Source organism: Nematostella vectensis, chromosome 11 (genome assembly GCF_932526225.1).
Source record: "Nematostella vectensis chromosome 11, jaNemVect1.1, whole genome shotgun sequence".
Classification (NCBI taxonomy): domain Eukaryota; kingdom Metazoa; phylum Cnidaria; class Anthozoa; order Actiniaria; family Edwardsiidae; genus Nematostella; species Nematostella vectensis.
In genome coordinates, this window is record NC_064044.1 from 11,280,154 (window position 1) to 11,297,374 (window position 17,221).

At 39.8% G+C, this 17,221-nt stretch overlaps 1 protein-coding gene and 1 long non-coding RNA gene across 3 annotated transcripts; one reads left to right on the forward strand and one right to left on the reverse strand.

The window, feature by feature from the left end:
- Positions 1 to 45: 45 nt before the first annotated feature.
- On the reverse strand, positions 46 to 4,383 carry LOC116612100. Its single transcript, XR_004293769.2, has 3 exons — positions 4,233 to 4,383; positions 2,847 to 2,947; positions 46 to 849 (listed from the first exon to the last, which is right to left on the reverse strand). It is a non-coding gene; the product is annotated as an uncharacterized LOC116612100 (long non-coding RNA).
- Positions 4,384 to 4,407: 24 nt separating this feature from the next.
- Positions 4,408 to 15,973, forward strand: LOC5504395 (geranylgeranyl pyrophosphate synthase). 2 transcript variants are annotated; one of them, XM_032372709.2, is made up of 12 exons: positions 4,408 to 4,563; positions 4,695 to 4,763; positions 6,600 to 6,685; positions 7,411 to 7,457; positions 7,675 to 7,791; positions 8,515 to 8,616; positions 9,700 to 9,760; positions 10,253 to 10,331; positions 12,178 to 12,280; positions 12,579 to 12,643; positions 13,168 to 13,217; positions 15,268 to 15,973. In XM_032372709.2, the coding sequence occupies exons 1-12, from the start codon at positions 4,531 to 4,533 to the stop codon at positions 15,356 to 15,358; spliced, it is 903 nt and encodes a 300-aa protein (XP_032228600.1). In that variant the 5' UTR covers positions 4,408 to 4,530; the 3' UTR covers positions 15,359 to 15,973. The 2 variants fall into 2 exon arrangements, 1 of the variants encoding a protein (XP_032228600.1); XR_007314124.1 differs by lacking the exons at positions 13,168 to 13,217; positions 15,268 to 15,973 and having other exon boundaries at positions 12,178 to 12,382; positions 12,419 to 12,636.
- The last annotated feature ends 1,248 nt before the right edge of the window (positions 15,974 to 17,221 follow it).

Here is a 17,221-nt window from a genome sequence, read left to right on the forward strand (position 1 = left end):
CACCAGAGGACAGAAACCCAAACACCCCATTGTAAACCAAAACGATGAATTTCCAAGAATAATTTATCGTTTGAAGTCAATGACACAGGACATAAAAGAGTTCCCAGAAGGCAAACAATCCAAACAAACCATCGTAAACCAAGATAACCTTCCTAGAATTACTCTTCTCGTCTCCAAACTCGTCCGAGCATTTATAATCAGTTCCATTTAACGAGCAATTAAAGGTCCCAGGGAATTCAAAAGGAAAGAGACCCAGGAGAGCTCCCATCATCACCACTAAGTACAGTGTCCTAAAGGTCAACTGTAGCACACAGGGCCTAAATAGTGTAGGGTCTGGACGGCGTGGGTTCTCATCTTCATGGCTATCATGTGGGAGCTTGCCAAACGCACACACCAAATAAAGGCCCCAAGTGATCAAAAGCACCAATCCATTGATGATCGCAAACGTGCTCAGGGTTATGGGGTAGTTGTATTCTTCGGAGTATTCCCGGTAGCATTCGGCATTCTTCCGAGAATCGCGCGAGTAGACGTCGGCTTTTGATCGGCAGTCGAAGTTGTCGTCGTCGATGTTGAAGACGTAGCCGGTGAGATACGCGAGCATCACAGTCCAGAAGAGGAGAGAGACTAGGAACAACACGCTGCCACATCGGGTCTGAGTTTTCTGAACTTCAGCGAAAAATATTCTTAGAAAAGATGTCATGGTGAATTTTGCTTGACTTATTTGTCCAGGAACCCTTGAAGGATGGGTGACGTTAATAATTTGAAAGAAGCACAGAAAGCTTCAGTCTTCGACCCTCACAGGGACGTAGATCGAGTGGCCTCAAAAGCATTCATTCTTTGCGTTGAAGCCTGCGGAAATATATTCAATATAAAATACTGTAAGATTAAATAATTAGCGGCGTAAGAGAGTTGTGGTGTGACGGGGTCGCCTATAAGCGTCACACGTCACGTGACCGTAATTCTGAAGGCACTTAGCCTGGATTATTATTATCATATTCTTTTTGTGGGGGGGGGGGGGGGGGTTAAGGCTCCCCAAGCAAAACTCCAAATATATATAGTTGTCAATAGAAGCAACGTTCGTACTCAGCCACGAAGCGTATTCTCGAGTTGCACTCGCCTTGGCTTCAGTCGTCAATAACGACGGCTCCACTACCCCTCAAACACGTCTGACAACAAACCCACGTGTTCTCGGCACGTTCTAAGGGTCTGTTCACCCCTGCACTCGCATCGATAACCTGCGCTGACCTGGTGTCAACTGGTGAATCGCGCAAAACACGGATATATTTTGTTTTTACTGACGTTCGCCTAAGAAGGGGCTGTTAGCAATCTAGGCGTCCCTACGTCGTCATCGACAGCTGGCAATCACTGAAATGGAGCCGAAAATGCCCGTCGAGCAGCCTAGAAAATCAAACTCTTTGGGAGAGCCAGCCTTCACTCAGAATAAGTAAACAACCGATTTTCGGTGGCCGAGGGTTGGGCAACTAAATTAGCGGTGAAAACAAATAGAGCAAGGCAAGAATCTTAGACATCTTGGGGTAGTTAACTCAATGGTTCTCTCACATGTTATTACGCAAAAAATGGACGTAGCTTGCTTGCCGAATCTCCAGTGCGTTTACTGGGAAATGACTGTTTTCAGAGTTTCGGGGCGCGCCACAGTCATCCCAAAACTCCATTTCCGAATAAACACAATGGAGAGCCTGCTAGCAGACTAAAAGGGACGACTCTATATAATTTGATATGAGATGAGTTTCGAGAATAATCGCTGGCAGGAAAATGATCCAATTACTAAACTGTACTATTCATATTCTTCCGCAACGATACTGTTGCGGAAATTCAGTATCACAGCAATGTGTTGATACCATCAGCATAAAACCTAAATGGGAAACGATATAAGAACACATATCCTCCCACTAACACATATCCTCCCATTAATAGAAGTGGCGCCAGAGTTTCCTAAATCATAACAATCACTGATTTTTAGTTACTTCTACTGTTCATAAAGGCCTGGCTAAACTAGACAACATGTCTCTAGAATGTTCCCTATTTTAGCACTACCAAAAACGAGTAGTGTACAACAAATTTTGTAGAGCGCGATACGAAAATGTTTCTCAACAATTTCTTTGTAGCTGCTACAAGATTTGCGCGCACAACAATGATTATCGAGGTGGCTGAAACAAGGACACATGTCTTCAGGTTTAGCCAGGCCTTTGCCCAGCGATTGCCAAAGTATGAACAAACAGTATCATCATCATTTATTTATATTTTTACGCAGATCGCAATGCAAACTGCAAATTGGCATTGGAAAATCTTGTCAATTTTGCAGTATGTTTCTAATGTGCATAGGGTCTTTAAATGAGAATGTTCGCGGTCTTAACTGATACATAAACTGATAAAATACAAACAATTAAACTGATCAAAGTGGCGCTATCAAGCTCCACCCATGGTTTAGACATCTTTGTCATCTATTAAATAACACGCCCAATTTATTCAACTCGTTTTTGGACTTTTGTAATGCTCAAAATGTTCAGTAGCGATCCATTTCGTAACTCTAAAATGACGAAACCTTCGTAGAACAGATTACAATTTCCACTGCTTCTACCGCACGCACGCAAAGCTATTCTTTTTGCGGAATATATAGTTTTGAATATAAAAACTACGCCCTTGTATTTATAACAAGAACGAAGCATTTAGCGTACAACTAATGCAGTTGAATTTAACAAAGGCTTACTTAAAAACAAACTTGGAGGAAAAGTGACCGATTAAATTATAAAGAAAAAGAATATCAATATCATATGTCTATGTTCTTTTAACTTGAATCAAAGGCATAGGCTTTGGGAAAAAAATACCTGTGTTTATGGATGAGTAGTAACCATTTGAATGGTGATGGAAAAGGCGCGGAGAAGATCAGCGGAGCGACTGCAAAATGTCTGTTGATCAGAACTGGCACCTAAGGCAAAAAAGGTCGCCAGTTATCATAAAAAAGTCATTACATCTAAGCTAACTTAATCATTTTGTCTGCCCTCTTATTGGAAAGTTGCAATTCAACTTTGATAATGGTGGTCTTTTGTTTTAGCTATGTCTATCTATGGCTTGCAATCGTCTTATTTCGGCAAGAGACACAATAAACCGTAACATTTACTTACTAAAAAACACATTATTGCTTTCATGTCAAGGCTTTGCAAAGTTAAAAAGCCTGTTTAAGGTTGTCTGTTTCAAAATCCTTTGAAGTCTCTGACATCTGCGCGCGCACACAAAGGTTTAACATCTACGCCAACAGCGACAGACATGCTGAGACTTCTACTTATACAGCCCAGTCCCAAGAGTTCTTATCGGATTTCCTGTGGATGGTAAGAACTGTGACGTCACAGAAAACCATCTCCCTGTCCGTGGGTGAGCTCGTCCCAGCCCCCAGGCTACGTAAGGGGCGTAAGGGTTTACGGTGATGCGGCTTTACCATAATATGGCGCGGTTTTTCGGTTTCTCTAGACTGCGCGGTTTACGGTTATTGACTTATTAGTGCCAGTTTTGCGATTTTTGTTGTTTTTCTTGGCGGTGTCTGTACGGTTTTCTGTGCGGTTTTGCTGTTTTCGCACCCCCCGTACGCCCCCCTCCTTAGAGTTAGAATTCATTTTCTCGACGAGCATATGTGCATTTTTTGGGAGAGTCCCCCCCCCCCCCCCCCAGAGGTCACGAATACTGATTTGTGTTTTATAAACATTCCTATATCGAAATCACAATGCATTAAATACCAAAAATGTAAACAACGAAAACCACCACATAAACAAAAAAATCTATTCTTCTTGACAAGCTGTGATTTGCAAAGTTTTCGTCTGGACATTGCATAATTCAAGCACGAGCGATTCTATTTTTACATAACCAATACATTATGACACTGCGGAAACCACAATATAGCATTGTGAAGTCTCCAGCTAAGGTATTTTGGTGTAATTGTTATTGTACACAAATACCTCGTTTGTAAGACTTTATCTTTGCTTCCGGCCCCATTGGCTACTTTTAGGTCTAAACCCTCTAATTAAACCTTGCACAATGTAAGCCATATTTAAGGATACGTGATAACGGTAAGTTTGAGTAAAAATGAAGAAAGCTTAGCCCATAGCGCCTGTTAAAAATGGTTCGCAACGCAGCTAACATTCAACAACAGAGCAAATCGATTCGTTCGAGCTCGCCAACGATTATGCAAGTGGTTCAAGTTAGGTCACAGCTCAACTTACCTCAAAATATTAGCGTTAACATTGAAGTAAGAAGTCCAGCAAACTCAGTTGCTCAAGAAAAGTCTAACGTTCTGACGTCCAAGACTTCGTATTTGCTCAAAATGTTCGAAATTCAATAAACTAACAGGTTTATCATTACTTGAATAAACATATCGTGACGTCATTTCCGCTAAAGCCTTGAGCCCGCGAGCATGCTTGTCAATAATTTTCGAAAGGTCGGCACAAAAAGTCAAGAGATTAGTTTGTAAGCTTGTTTTATTTTAATATCTCCAAGTTATTGTTTCGGATATACTTCGCCATGTCTGAATGTTCAAGCTCAGCACAAGAACAGGTAAATCTGTTGGAATTTACCCAATTTACTGTAGATAATGTTGTGTAAACGGAGTCGATAGATCCTCGTGTTTAGTTTGGGCTTGTGATCGTATCGGTAAGAAATAATATTTGGTTATTTTCTTTGATTAGATCTTGTTAGAGCCTTATAAATACATCCTACAAGTACCGGGCAAGCAAGTTAGGGAGACGCTTATTCAGGTGAGTGTTTGAACTATCAAGAAATACCGTATAGGTTTTTTATGGTCTAGATCAATACTTCTAGTTTGTGGCATTGGCTAGCTTGATATAAACATAAGGGGGGGGGGGGGGGGCGAACACCCCAATCCCCTCCCCCTGTCATGCTTGTATCTTGTACCCCATCTGGGAGAGGGGAAGGGCAAAGGGCGTTTTTGGTTCACAATGGAAGGGGGGAAATACCCCTCCAAAATTCTTAAAGTCTATATACAGTAATTATAATTGATACTTTAGATTTTGTAAATTCTATATACCAGTATTTTCTTCTATCAAATAAAATTTGGTCAGCTTGGACAGCAATAGACATGCATTCGCACAATTAGAGAAATATATAATATAGGTTTTTTGTTTAACATTTGGAGAAAGGGCAGTTGCCTTGGTCACAAATGAAAATGAATAACAATTTTCAAAGCTCTGTCGAAAATTCTAATTTTAATGAAAAATCAATTCCTTTTTTTCAGAATGTACAGGCTAAGAGTGGACATTTTTTTAATAACATTGCAAAACCACAGAAAAAAATCGGAAATATCACATACTTTACAGAAGGACTAGGTTTTGAAGAGCATGCGCCACACATTTTTAGGTTTCCTGCTAGATAATCCTGTACCAAGAGCAAATCCTGTGTACAGCAGGACTAACACCGCAATATTTTATTTTTTACCGCAATACCGTTCCCTGCTAGCAGAGGCCTCTTTTCTCTGTATTTCGCTGTGATTGCGTTCGCGAGGAGAAGAGACCTCTGCCATGGGTCGAAACTATTTTCGTTGCACATGCGTGTACTTTTCCAAGCGACCACGCTTGACGTAAATATGCTAATATGCTTTGCATGGTTTTAGTCTCAAATTATGAATGAAACTCAGGTTAGTTCTGCTCTTCGAAAAAATAAAACAACTGTTCAATATCAATCACCTAAAACGTCACTGAAAAGATTGAACAGCAAACGCAGCAAAGATGAGTTTTGTCTTGTTTGTGGGATAAATTTCAAGACATCTGGGCAGGCGAGTTTCTTCAATGTAGATATCGCACAGTTGGACTTGAAGAAAATGTTACAAAGATTTTTGGTAAACTTAGATCAGCTAATTCCAAAAGAATATGCTGCAAAACCTGTAAACGGAAGATTGACTTGTTAGTCAAAAGAGAGAAAATTCTGAATGAAGATAAGGCATTGAATGGCTACTTTTATAATTCGTCGCGTGATATTTCTACGGAGGATGCCGTTTCGAATGCTGGCTTATTATCCCGCAGCGGATATACGCTTCACGCATGCGCTAGTCATTGTGGGCTCAAATAGTGGCCAGTAATTAATTAACGGAGCATGCGCTCTGGATCTTGTCCACGATCGTGGACGGCGGTTTGATCAAACGAACTTGCGACCCATGGCAGAGGTCTCTTTTCCTCGCGAACTCCAGCCCAGCGAAATACAGAGAAAAGAGGCCTGTGCTAGCAGGGAAGCAATACCACAGTTTAAAAAGCAAAATCTCGCATTTAGCAGCGTTTTGAAATACCGCATCAACTCATGATTTTTGTACTTTTACAGCAATTTCGTACAAAAAAGGGGCAATACCACAAAACCCAACGTTCCCCCAAGCAATATTGTATATTGCTATAAGTGAAAAGTTAAAAAAAAAAGACTTAAACCCTGACTTTTACCCTCAAACAAAACAAAATTTTCTCAAAGTAACTATTTGATTATAAAAAAAAAACTCGTAATAGTTTGCTTTTAAGCCTTATATTATGCAGAGGGGTTAAATGTGAAAGGCTTTTATTTGGAACAAAAAAAGTATTATTTGTTTGTTTCAGGCATTCAATGTTTGGTTGAAAATACCAGAGGATAAACTGAAGATTATAGCAGATGTTGTCAAAATGCTTCATAATTCTAGTCTTTTGTAAGTAAGATGTACTCACTGTTGTTTGGATGCTGCATTTTTCAGGCCTTCCAGATTTATGTGCCAATGTGAAAATGCATAATTTCCCCTTTCAGTGCGGAATGAGCATAATTTGGGGAAAAATGCATTAAAATATGTAAAACATACTACTGAATAACACCAATTAAAAAGGTTGGCGGAACCTGATCTGTTGTGCTTGTGCCTTTGCCACTATACTCCAGAGTTTGGTTTACAGTTCCAACATGAATTCAGTTCAATGTATTTGCACCAAGGGTTTTATTACTATGGGCTTTCCAGTTTTTCTCCCTCAACAACAACAACAACAATAACAACGACAACAACAAATCAAAGACATTTTTCCTCCTGGGGTCAGACAGCACTACACCTTTCTTAACAAGAAAAGTTTTAAACAATGAAGACCTAATTTTTTCCTAATTGCTATAATTAAGTATCCCACCCACCCCTACTATTATTTGTCAACTCTAAACAGACACTATTTACTGAATAATATTTCTGATAATGAAAAAAATCATATTTCTGCCTGCGATGCTGCTGATTCAATCACATTGTACTATATATCTACCCCTTAACTCACCAGTCCAGCTGCAAGGATTAGCTTCACAATTTATATACATGTATTATTTATTAATTTATTAGTTTATTTATTTGTTTGTTTATATTGCTATAACTTGCATAACAAGTACATTTTATTTTGCTTTATCTAGAATTGATGATATTGAGGATAATTCAAAATTAAGGAGAGGCATACCAGGTTTGTGAATGTCACTTGATACTCTCATATAATGGACGTCTCTGATTGCAATTTTGGGAAAATCATACCATGGTTTCAGGCATAGCAGATATCCACCCAATTAACACCCCCTCCCCTCGGCTATCCTCCCCGACTCTTTCTCTCTCTCTCTCTATCCCTATAATTCTAGTCTCTGGCTATGTATTAGAGAACTAAACATTACCTTTCTTCTTTTCAGTTGCTCATACTATTTATGGAGTTGCACAAACTATCAACAGTGCAAACTACATTTATTTCAAGGCTTTGGAAAAAGTGTTGTCTCTGAATCACCCAGAGTGTATTCATGTGTTTACAGGTAAAAAGTGCCAAACCAGAAGAAATAGAACATGATTAGTAATTCACAATTGAATCCTACTCTTCTGGCTCAGTAAACATAATCAAAGTTTCTCCTCTTAATATTAAAACAATTTGTAATCAGGCATGTGATTTTTTTTTGTCAGCGGCATATTTCTGCAGTTATAAGTAACCTGCAAACTTCAATCCACAACTGAAAATAAGGCTTTGCATAATATTAGGTTCAGATTATGTAATAGTTGGTAATGCTCTGTCTAAGAAAATCTTGAAAAGGTTGAAACGGATCCTTCTTACTTCTTCCTGAATTTGCCATTTACTGCCAAAAAAAAAGAACTTAACCACCCATAATTCAAGTACAATACCTACCATGAATGCCCTCTTCTCTAGAGCCAAAATTAACAAGTGAGTCCTATCTCTCTATTCACCCCTTACCCCATCCATCCCCTCTTCAAGACAAAAGAACAATGAATAAGCTTTTATGGTAATCAACAACAGAGGGCCAGATCTGGGGTGAAGCCTGTATTCTCTGCCTCCCCCATTTCAGATATTTGGCAAAAAAAAATAACAAAAAATATAAGGAAATCTATTGAGTAACAATGAATCCCCCACCTTTCTTGAAGCCGTTGATTCGCTTCTCTCTTTTTTGAACTTTTGGATCTGCCCCTGGATAATGTTTCTTTGAAAGTGAATTTTAATTCTTTAATCATGTGGGTTTTTTGTACAGAGGAACTGCTAGAACTTCACCGTGGTCAGGGAATGGACATTTACTGGAGAGACTCCTATACCTGCCCTACAGAAGAGGAATATAGAGACATGGTCCGCAAAAGTAAGTATGTATATTTTACAATACTTTTTGCGTTATTTTTTTATCTCTATTTTCAACTCATCAAAGAAAATATATGAAAATGGTACAGGATAAAATCCTGACTATGTGCCTTCGCGTTACTATTAGACACCAAAAGAACGTTGTCCCAAAAGTATCGTTTCGTCCTTCTCTGCAAAATTTTGCTTAGTTTTTTTCTGTTTTGGTTTTACTAGTAGAGTTTAAGTACCTTTAATACCTCATAGAGGGACATAATGCAGTTGTATATTGAATTGTTTCTTTTTAATTTAATAAATACCTGGTTTATTAAACCCTGATAGAAGTATAAACCGGATTAGAGGTTCGGTCAGCAATAGATACATGTAAGCATTTAAAATTTGCTTCAAATGTGACAAAGTCATTTAGTTGATTTGCTCCGCCAGCCTGATTTCTGGGCGCTCAGGATACACGAAGCAAATTGCCCACAGGGCAGGATGGAGTTGGGGGTGACTACTTTAGTGGTGTAGATATACTCTGTGCCGCACTGATTAAAACCAAATTTTCGTCGTTTTTAAAACATCTACTTCTCATTTATTTGTCTGTCTGTTCTCTACTTTATCTCATCGCGTACTCGTTTGCTCATGGAACACTATGAGGTAATCCATTGATTATCAAAGCGACGCAAGCAAAAACGAGATCTATTTGTTAAAGAGACCTTGCCAGCCACACCTTTGTTATTATTTTCAACCTATAACGGAAGGCAAATTATGAGATGAAATTTCAAATCAACCACCTGAAAACAAAGACCATGCTTTATATACCATATTTGATTGGAAATATCGTAACAACTTCCCAAAATAAGACGATGGAAATTATGCTTTCTAACACTTGGTAGGTGACATAAGTCCTCGAATTTGCCAAGGGAGTAGTAGAATGCCATGCCTATTGACGATATAAGACAGCAACAACGAGATAATGTCATACTGCGATGCAAGGGCAAAACAAAACACGGAACACAGAAAACATTGGTAGTTTTATAAATGCGCCGCTGACCAATGAGGAATGTCCAAACCGCATACTTATCATGCTGGCTGTTTTGACTTCCAGAGACGGGTGGTCTATTTAGAGTTGCTGTGCGACTAATGCAATTATTTAGTGAAAATAAAAGGTAAGGTTGACATGCGGTATTTTTAAATTTCTTAAATAATAGGGTTGTATACTTTCTTAAATAATAGGGTTGTATACATAAAGTTCTTTTTTTGCGAGCGGGAATCCTGTTTCGCGTGTTCGAAAACAAAAAAAATCTTATATTTTATAAAACCATAAAATCACAAGAAAGCCCCCCCCCCCCCCATCCCAGGGCCAAAACCCTGTCCCTAGGGCCAAAATCCCGTCCCCACTCTTTGAGACAAAAAAGGATTTAGGGTCTTATCAGAGCTTTTACGGGAACTCCAAACGAGAGCTGGCTTGCTGGCAGAAGTCAGTATCAAATATGAGGTCAATATTAGATAAGTCAGTATCTAATATATAGTCAGTATTACATATTAAGTCAGTATCAAATATAAAGTAAGTATTACATATTTAGTCAGTATTGAATATAAAGTCATTATTTGAAATTTATTCATATGGTGATATAGTTTTGATTCCCCCCTCTTTGTAGTGACTTTTTGCCACTGCTCGATATGCTGGGCCTTTATTTTCAAATACGAGATGACTACGCAAATCTGCTTTCAGAAGAGGTAACACTTAATCATAGTGCCGCGCGTGCTGTTATGACCATCAATACAAAGCTTCAAGATAGCTAGCATACAAGAATCACAATTTATGAGGATTCCGTCGTGTTCGATTTGCTCAAACTAGGATCCGCACTATAAAAGGGCTTGGCTCCGCCCTCTTTTGGATAAATAAAATTCAAACTTCAAGATGACAACACGCCGTAACATTGCGTCGGTAGTGAGACTTTTTAGTTCTGTTATCGTTAAAGATTTGAAGGGCAAAGAGAAAATAAACCGAGCAAACGAGAAGAAAAGCGCTTCAAAAGTTGAGTTTGGGTTTCGCTCCTCGTGGGCAAACAAGACACGCTTGACTGAACTCCGGAGCTCCGCACCGAGTAGCAGTTTACTGACAACTGAGCCTTTTGTTGACCTGGTCCAGGCCCTTTTTCTAGTGTGGGTCCTTGTTTAAGCATTTCTTTACCTCGCTGTTTCGCTAGGAAGAGATACAAGCCAGTCAAATAGTACGTTTTTCGCATCATTGCTTGTTATTGGTTTGCTTTTCGCGTTTCGCTGTAAAGAAAGCGTTATCCTGAACAAATGGCAGATCTATAGATGGAAAGAGCTATGGATATCACTCAATTTCCATTAAATGCGAAATAATGGCAAATCTTGAACCACTAAGGCGATCTGTAATGTTGCTTGTATCACGTGCTTACTTGTCACTTTTGATATCCCAAATAATCAATTGGTATCCACAAGGGCGGTACAGGAATAGTGTTTTTTAGGCTAAAGTCCGATAACAAACCACGAATTTCCCTGTTATTTGGCTGTTATGTGCCTTGTTATGTTGGCGACGCGCTCTCCGTGTTTGCTTAGAAAACCCGGTCAAAGAAATAGCGTCGGGGACGTCGGCTCGAATACGCAAAGTAACTTGACCTGGTTTTCCAAACAAACACGGAGACCGTGTCGCAAGCAAGGCACTTTTTGGCCAAATTAGAGGAAAATTCGCGTTTTATTATCAAAATTTAGCCTAAACAAACACTGTTCTTACCTTCCTTGTACCAATATGGCTTGCTTTAGAGCCACTATCCACCCAAACAACATTGTAACCTTATATGAATCCACCCATCGGGAATGGGGACCCCTTTCTTTCACGTACACCCGCCCATCGGGAATGGGGACCCTTTCCTTCCACGTACACTTACCCATCGCGAATGGGGACCCTTTCCTTCCACGTACACCCACCCAAGGTAATGGGGACCCTTTCCTTCCACGTACACTTACCCATCGAGAATGGGGACCCTTTCCTCTCACGTACACCCACCCGTCGGGAATGGGGACCCTTTCCTCTCACGTACACCCACCCATCGGGAATGGGGACCCTTTCCTCCCATGTACACTTACCCATCGGGAATGGGGACCCTTTCCTTCCACGTACACCCACCCATCGGGAATGGGTACCCTTTCCTCTCACGTACACTAACCCATCGGAAATGGGGACCTTTTCCTTCCACGTACACCCACCCATCGGGAATGGGTGGGTGTACTCAACAAAACATAGAATGGTACAGACCAATCACAGAGACTGTTATGTGCTTTTCCATCTCGACACATTAGGATCCCTAATCCAAGACTCAAGCTGGAATCCAAAATACAAGAATACTGGAAAACAAAAATGGAATCCGGAATCCACGGGAAAAAACATGTCCACATGGAGTCCGGAGTCCACACACTAGGATCCGGAATCCAGAACCCTGTTGAAGAACTTTGTCATGGGGCGAAAGACTGAGTCCCTTTTTGCATAATGCGTTACACTACTATTTTCTGCTTGGTTCATTTAATACGTGAGCATCTTTGTTCTTCATTGCAGTACAAAGAAAACAAAAGTTTCTGTGAAGATCTGACAGAAGGGAAGTTCTCTTTTCCCATCATTCACGGCATCAGGGGGGATCCATCAAGCAAGAAAATTATGAGTATCCTTACTTTAAAAGAAACGGTATCCTACGATATGACTTAATTCCAAGGCAGAAAATTAAAGTCATAGGTATCGTATACAAAAAGGATAGTATTTGACGATCCTTCAATCCTTCAATCCTTCAATCCTTCCTTCAATCCTTCAATCCTTCACCCTGCGCGCCTGGGCATAGCAAACAAGTCCCAAGCGTTGTGCCTGCGTTCTCGTCTTTCTTGTTCGTGTCGCGCAATGTTTTTATTAGTTCACAAGTTTTTATGAAACCAAAGTGCGTGTTAACCTTAAACTAAACAAATTAGATATTCTAAAGCAAAGAACTGAAGATATAGATATGAAAAAATACTGCGTCGACTGTTTAAAACAGGTAGAGGGATTTAATGTTAAGAAGAACAGAAGCTTGCTCTTTCGCTAGCCTCGGTTATTTCCTCGAGTGCTGTAATACTTAAATATAGTAATTGCCAGTATTCGGCTCTAACTTTCTGCTCATTACAGTAATATAAATGAATAAGTTGGAGTAGCTAATCGCTCTCATCGCAGCTAGATTCTGAGTTTCAAGAGCGCATCATGCAGAGAGTATGCCTGTTCAAGAGCGCAGATTCAGACGTGGTCGAGTTGAAGGCATACAAGGCGCCTCAGGCAGCCGCCATACAACTCATGTCTGACCACGGATCACAGCTAGGATCGAAATTGTTGGTTCCAGAGAACCCGGAGAAAAACCCTCGGAGGAAAGTCGAGACCAACTAACCCAACTTACGCCGTAACCGGGAATCGAACCCAGGACCCAGTTGTGAGAGGCACAGACACTACAGAGCGACGCTCTGCCAACTGCACCACCTAGATTCTCCACAAATTTTATTGCCATTATATCGCTTTTGTGTCCTTTTTCAGGTGGGCTCATTTTCTTACACTCGAGAAGTGTTGAGGGAACTTGAAACGAGGTACGAACACGTGGTCTATAAAACTTAGATGAGCTCCTGTACTTTATACCCTTGAAGCTGTTGTTAAACGGCAGTGCCGTAGCAGGCCTCGACATGTAGGGGAAGGGTCACAATACAAAAAACATTAAGAATATATTTGGAGGCACAGCCACGCCCCTACTGTTCATTTCTATATAATTTTTTAATAGGGGGGGGCACGTGCCCTCCCACGGCTGTACGAAGCAAAGCTGTATCAAGGGTGCGGCAGTTTTGCCACTCCCCACCCCGAATATTTTCAAAATTTAAAAGAAAATTACCAGTAGGGGCATTTCTTTGCCCCCCCCCCCCCCCAATATTGTAAGTCCTGCTACAGCACTTTGAAGTAGTAGAAAGAAGATGCAGCAATAATCCAAATGAATAGTAGGGGACTTGCGCTAGGAGATCACGTGACTTTTTGGGTGGTAAACTCGCGTGCGCTCAGGCTTTTAGTGGCAAAATGGCAACAACAAAAAGGAAATTATTTCGCACTAACGAATAAAGCCAGAAATATTTTTTTTCCAGAAAGGCTTTATATTCATTTAAAAATTTTATTTTTTTCAACGTTCTTTGACGAGACGGGCGCAGTCAATTCTGTGTTTATTTTGGTTTTAATTTACCACACAAAAGGTCACGAGATCTGTACAGGACCCGAAATGATCCCAGGACCCGAAACGATCCCAGGACCCGAAATGATCCCCAAAAGTACCCCAACTGATCCTCGGACCCGAAACGATACCGAGGAGTCCCCGAAATCAACCCCAAGGAATTGCGGTAATGGACAAAGGGAAAGCAGAAGAAATACTTGCAAGTTTTGAAGCATAATAAAGGGTTAAGAGCGACTCGATTTCTAAGCAACGTGACTTAAAAATATTAAATTCCAACACAATACTTCTATTTATTACATTGCCCGGCGTTAAACCCATAAACAGAGTCCAAAACAAATACACAACTTTAAATTGCTACTGAAAGGAATACAGCATAAACATAGCACAGCTTTGCTCAGATCAACCAAACTTTTGACCTTCCATCACACTCTTAACATTTTGCGGTTCCGACACATGACTCCGACACTATAAATCTCATTTCCGGTAAACATCACCCCTAAAAATTAATATTCATCTGACAACCAAACATGTATTTCACCACGAAATCCTTGTTCACACGAGCGAATATTTACCTACACATTTTAGGCAGCCGGTTTGGCCGAGAAGATGGAATGACAAAAGCACACTGAGTAATACACTCGAACAACCCTTCTACTATCGATGCAAAATATTAAGAGGATGTGAAAGCAATATTATGTGAGTTTTGAATTTCCTCATGTAGTCGTGCGTATACCCCGGCATGATCTCACGATATGATAGGTCTTTCATTTACCGAAAACAAACATGCCAAAAAATAACTTTAAAACATTTCGCTTCCTATGTAAAGCAGCATGTCCCATCTGTAAAGACTTTCTTTTATGGCTTGTTATGTAAAAATGATTTATCCACGCCGGGCTCCTCAAATTACTATCACATGAGTTGTTAGTTGACCCCAATTTCTGACTCAACCACTGTATTTCCCCCGCAGTCGTATATAAAAATCTTAATACTATAGTTTTAGTTAATGTAAATTTCCTTTTAATAACACAAACAAAGCTAAATGTTTCATATGTTTTTAAAACTGAAAGCCAATCCTTACACATTCCTTTAGTTGTCCATTACTGTAATTCCTTGGGGTTCATTTCGGGGACTCTTGGGGATCGTTTCGGGTCCCGGGATCAGTTGGGGTACTTTTGGGGATCGTTTCGGGTCCTGGGATCGTTTCGGGTCCTGGGATCATTTCGGGTCCTGTACAGATCTCTATGCGCAAGTCCCCTATTGTATGGCAAAATCAGTTTCATGAGACTGGTCCAGTTAAATAGTCTTTTATTCGGCTTTTTTACATTTGCTTGCGAAGAAATAAAAAAGGGGTTAACCGACTATTTTTGAGTTTAAAATACTTCCTCCTTTAAATGTTTGACCGTGATTGTTTTTTTCTTGATTCACAGCGCGTTACAATTGATCAGGAATCTCGGGGGTAATTCCCAGCTTACGAAGGTGGTATCACACCTCAGCAAGATCTACAATAATGACATGTGAGCAGGCGTTTAGGTAATGAGGAAATAATATAGGCACAATCCATTGACATCGGCTATTTCAAGCGAGTAACCAAGATATTTTCAATCAAATATCGTGAATTAAAGATCCGACTACATTCGTAGATTGTTATTTTGAAGTTTACTTGCAAATAAACCGCTGTATTTTAAATGATAAACAATAACAAGGTCATAATATGCCCAGACTGAGCCGCCCAGACTTTGAACAATGGCGGTTAGGGCATTCTATATTACGGAAGAGGTGAATGCAAGAAATCGATGGCGTGACCTTTGCCCCTGGATGACGTGATCTTTCGGACATAGTCGAAATATAAATAGGTACAAAATATCATATAATTGTACAACGTTGTACAAGTTTAATAGCGGTGGCTCTTCAAGGCAAAATGTCACTGGGGTTTTATTGTAAAAACGAATGTGAACAATATTTTCTAGTAAAGACAAAGACATAAAGCCATAGAGAATTTAGCCAGGGTATTTCGAAAAAGATGTTAGTTATCCATAAACAACACCAGTTTTTCTTGCAAAAAATATTTCAAATCACCATCTATATCTTTCTCATCCAAATGTTCTTTATAATAAAAAAAATCGTTTTTAATGATGTTTGATTATGTTGGTGTTTTGTATTTTCGTGGTATACACAATTTTTTCAAATAACGTGGCAATTGAAGAATCCATTTGTGGTAGGCCGCAGTGCTTCAAGGCATCTAATAGATAAGAAAAATGCATAAAAATAATCCATGAGAATTATTCTAGGATTATTATTCCAGGAGAATTATTCCAGGAGTATCATTTCAGTAGTATCGTTATAATTTTTCCAGGAAAATTATTCCAGGAGTATCATTTCAATAGTATCGTTATAACTTTCCAGGAAAATTATTCCAGGAGTATCATTTTAGTAGTATCGTAATAATTTTTCTAGGAAAATTATTCCAGGAGTATCATTTCAATAGTATCGTTATAATTTTTCCAGGAAAATTATTCCAGGAGTGTCATTTCAGTAGTGTCATTTCAGTAGTATCGTTATAATTTTTCCAGGAAAATTATTCCAGGAGTATCATTTTAGTAGTATCATTTCAGTAGTATCGTTATAATTTTCCCAGGAAAATTATTCCAGGAGTATATTTTTTTGCATATGCCTGTCAACATTTTCTGAAAGCACGGCTGGCCAACTTGGTCAACAACAGCGATTCTCAATACATCGCGACCCTTCTAACGGTGATTTTGGTTAGTTCGTGGACGTCAATCATTACATAAGACAGACAGAAAGTTACATGAAATTTATCTTGAAATGAATCTGTCTCGCTAGTGTCACGCACCAACACGAATCCTGCAAATGACGACAGTGCTGAATAACGTATGCGCATGCGCGTGCTCTGGCGAAAACAAGCACAATCGTACTGTTGAATCGTTCGAGAAAAGGTACGAAAGGCTGACTTCAGTCGCTGATTTGACTAACTGTACAGCATTAAAACCATACTGTACAAAAGATGACAGATTTGTGTGATAATGAGGGAGTCATAAAAAAATTATAGCCTTAGGTTTGGTGTAGTTTTCTTAGCATTCGCCAAAATGTGACAGTTCGCCGGTAAAAAGCCGCCATTTCAAAACAAAAAGGCTGGTTTAACCGCGCGGTACTGGAACTAGTCTTGCGTTTTTCAGCACTGGCCGGCTGGCCTAGTGTGTCACAAGTGAGTTGAAGCTATTTTCCCGCGTTTCCAGTCTTCTCGGATAAGGACACTAAACCGGAGGTCCCGTCTCTTCAAGTTGCACTACACTAACCTGAACCGAAGGGACGTAAAAGAACCACTAGGGACTCAATAAACCCTCTGGCAGTGACCACCCCCAG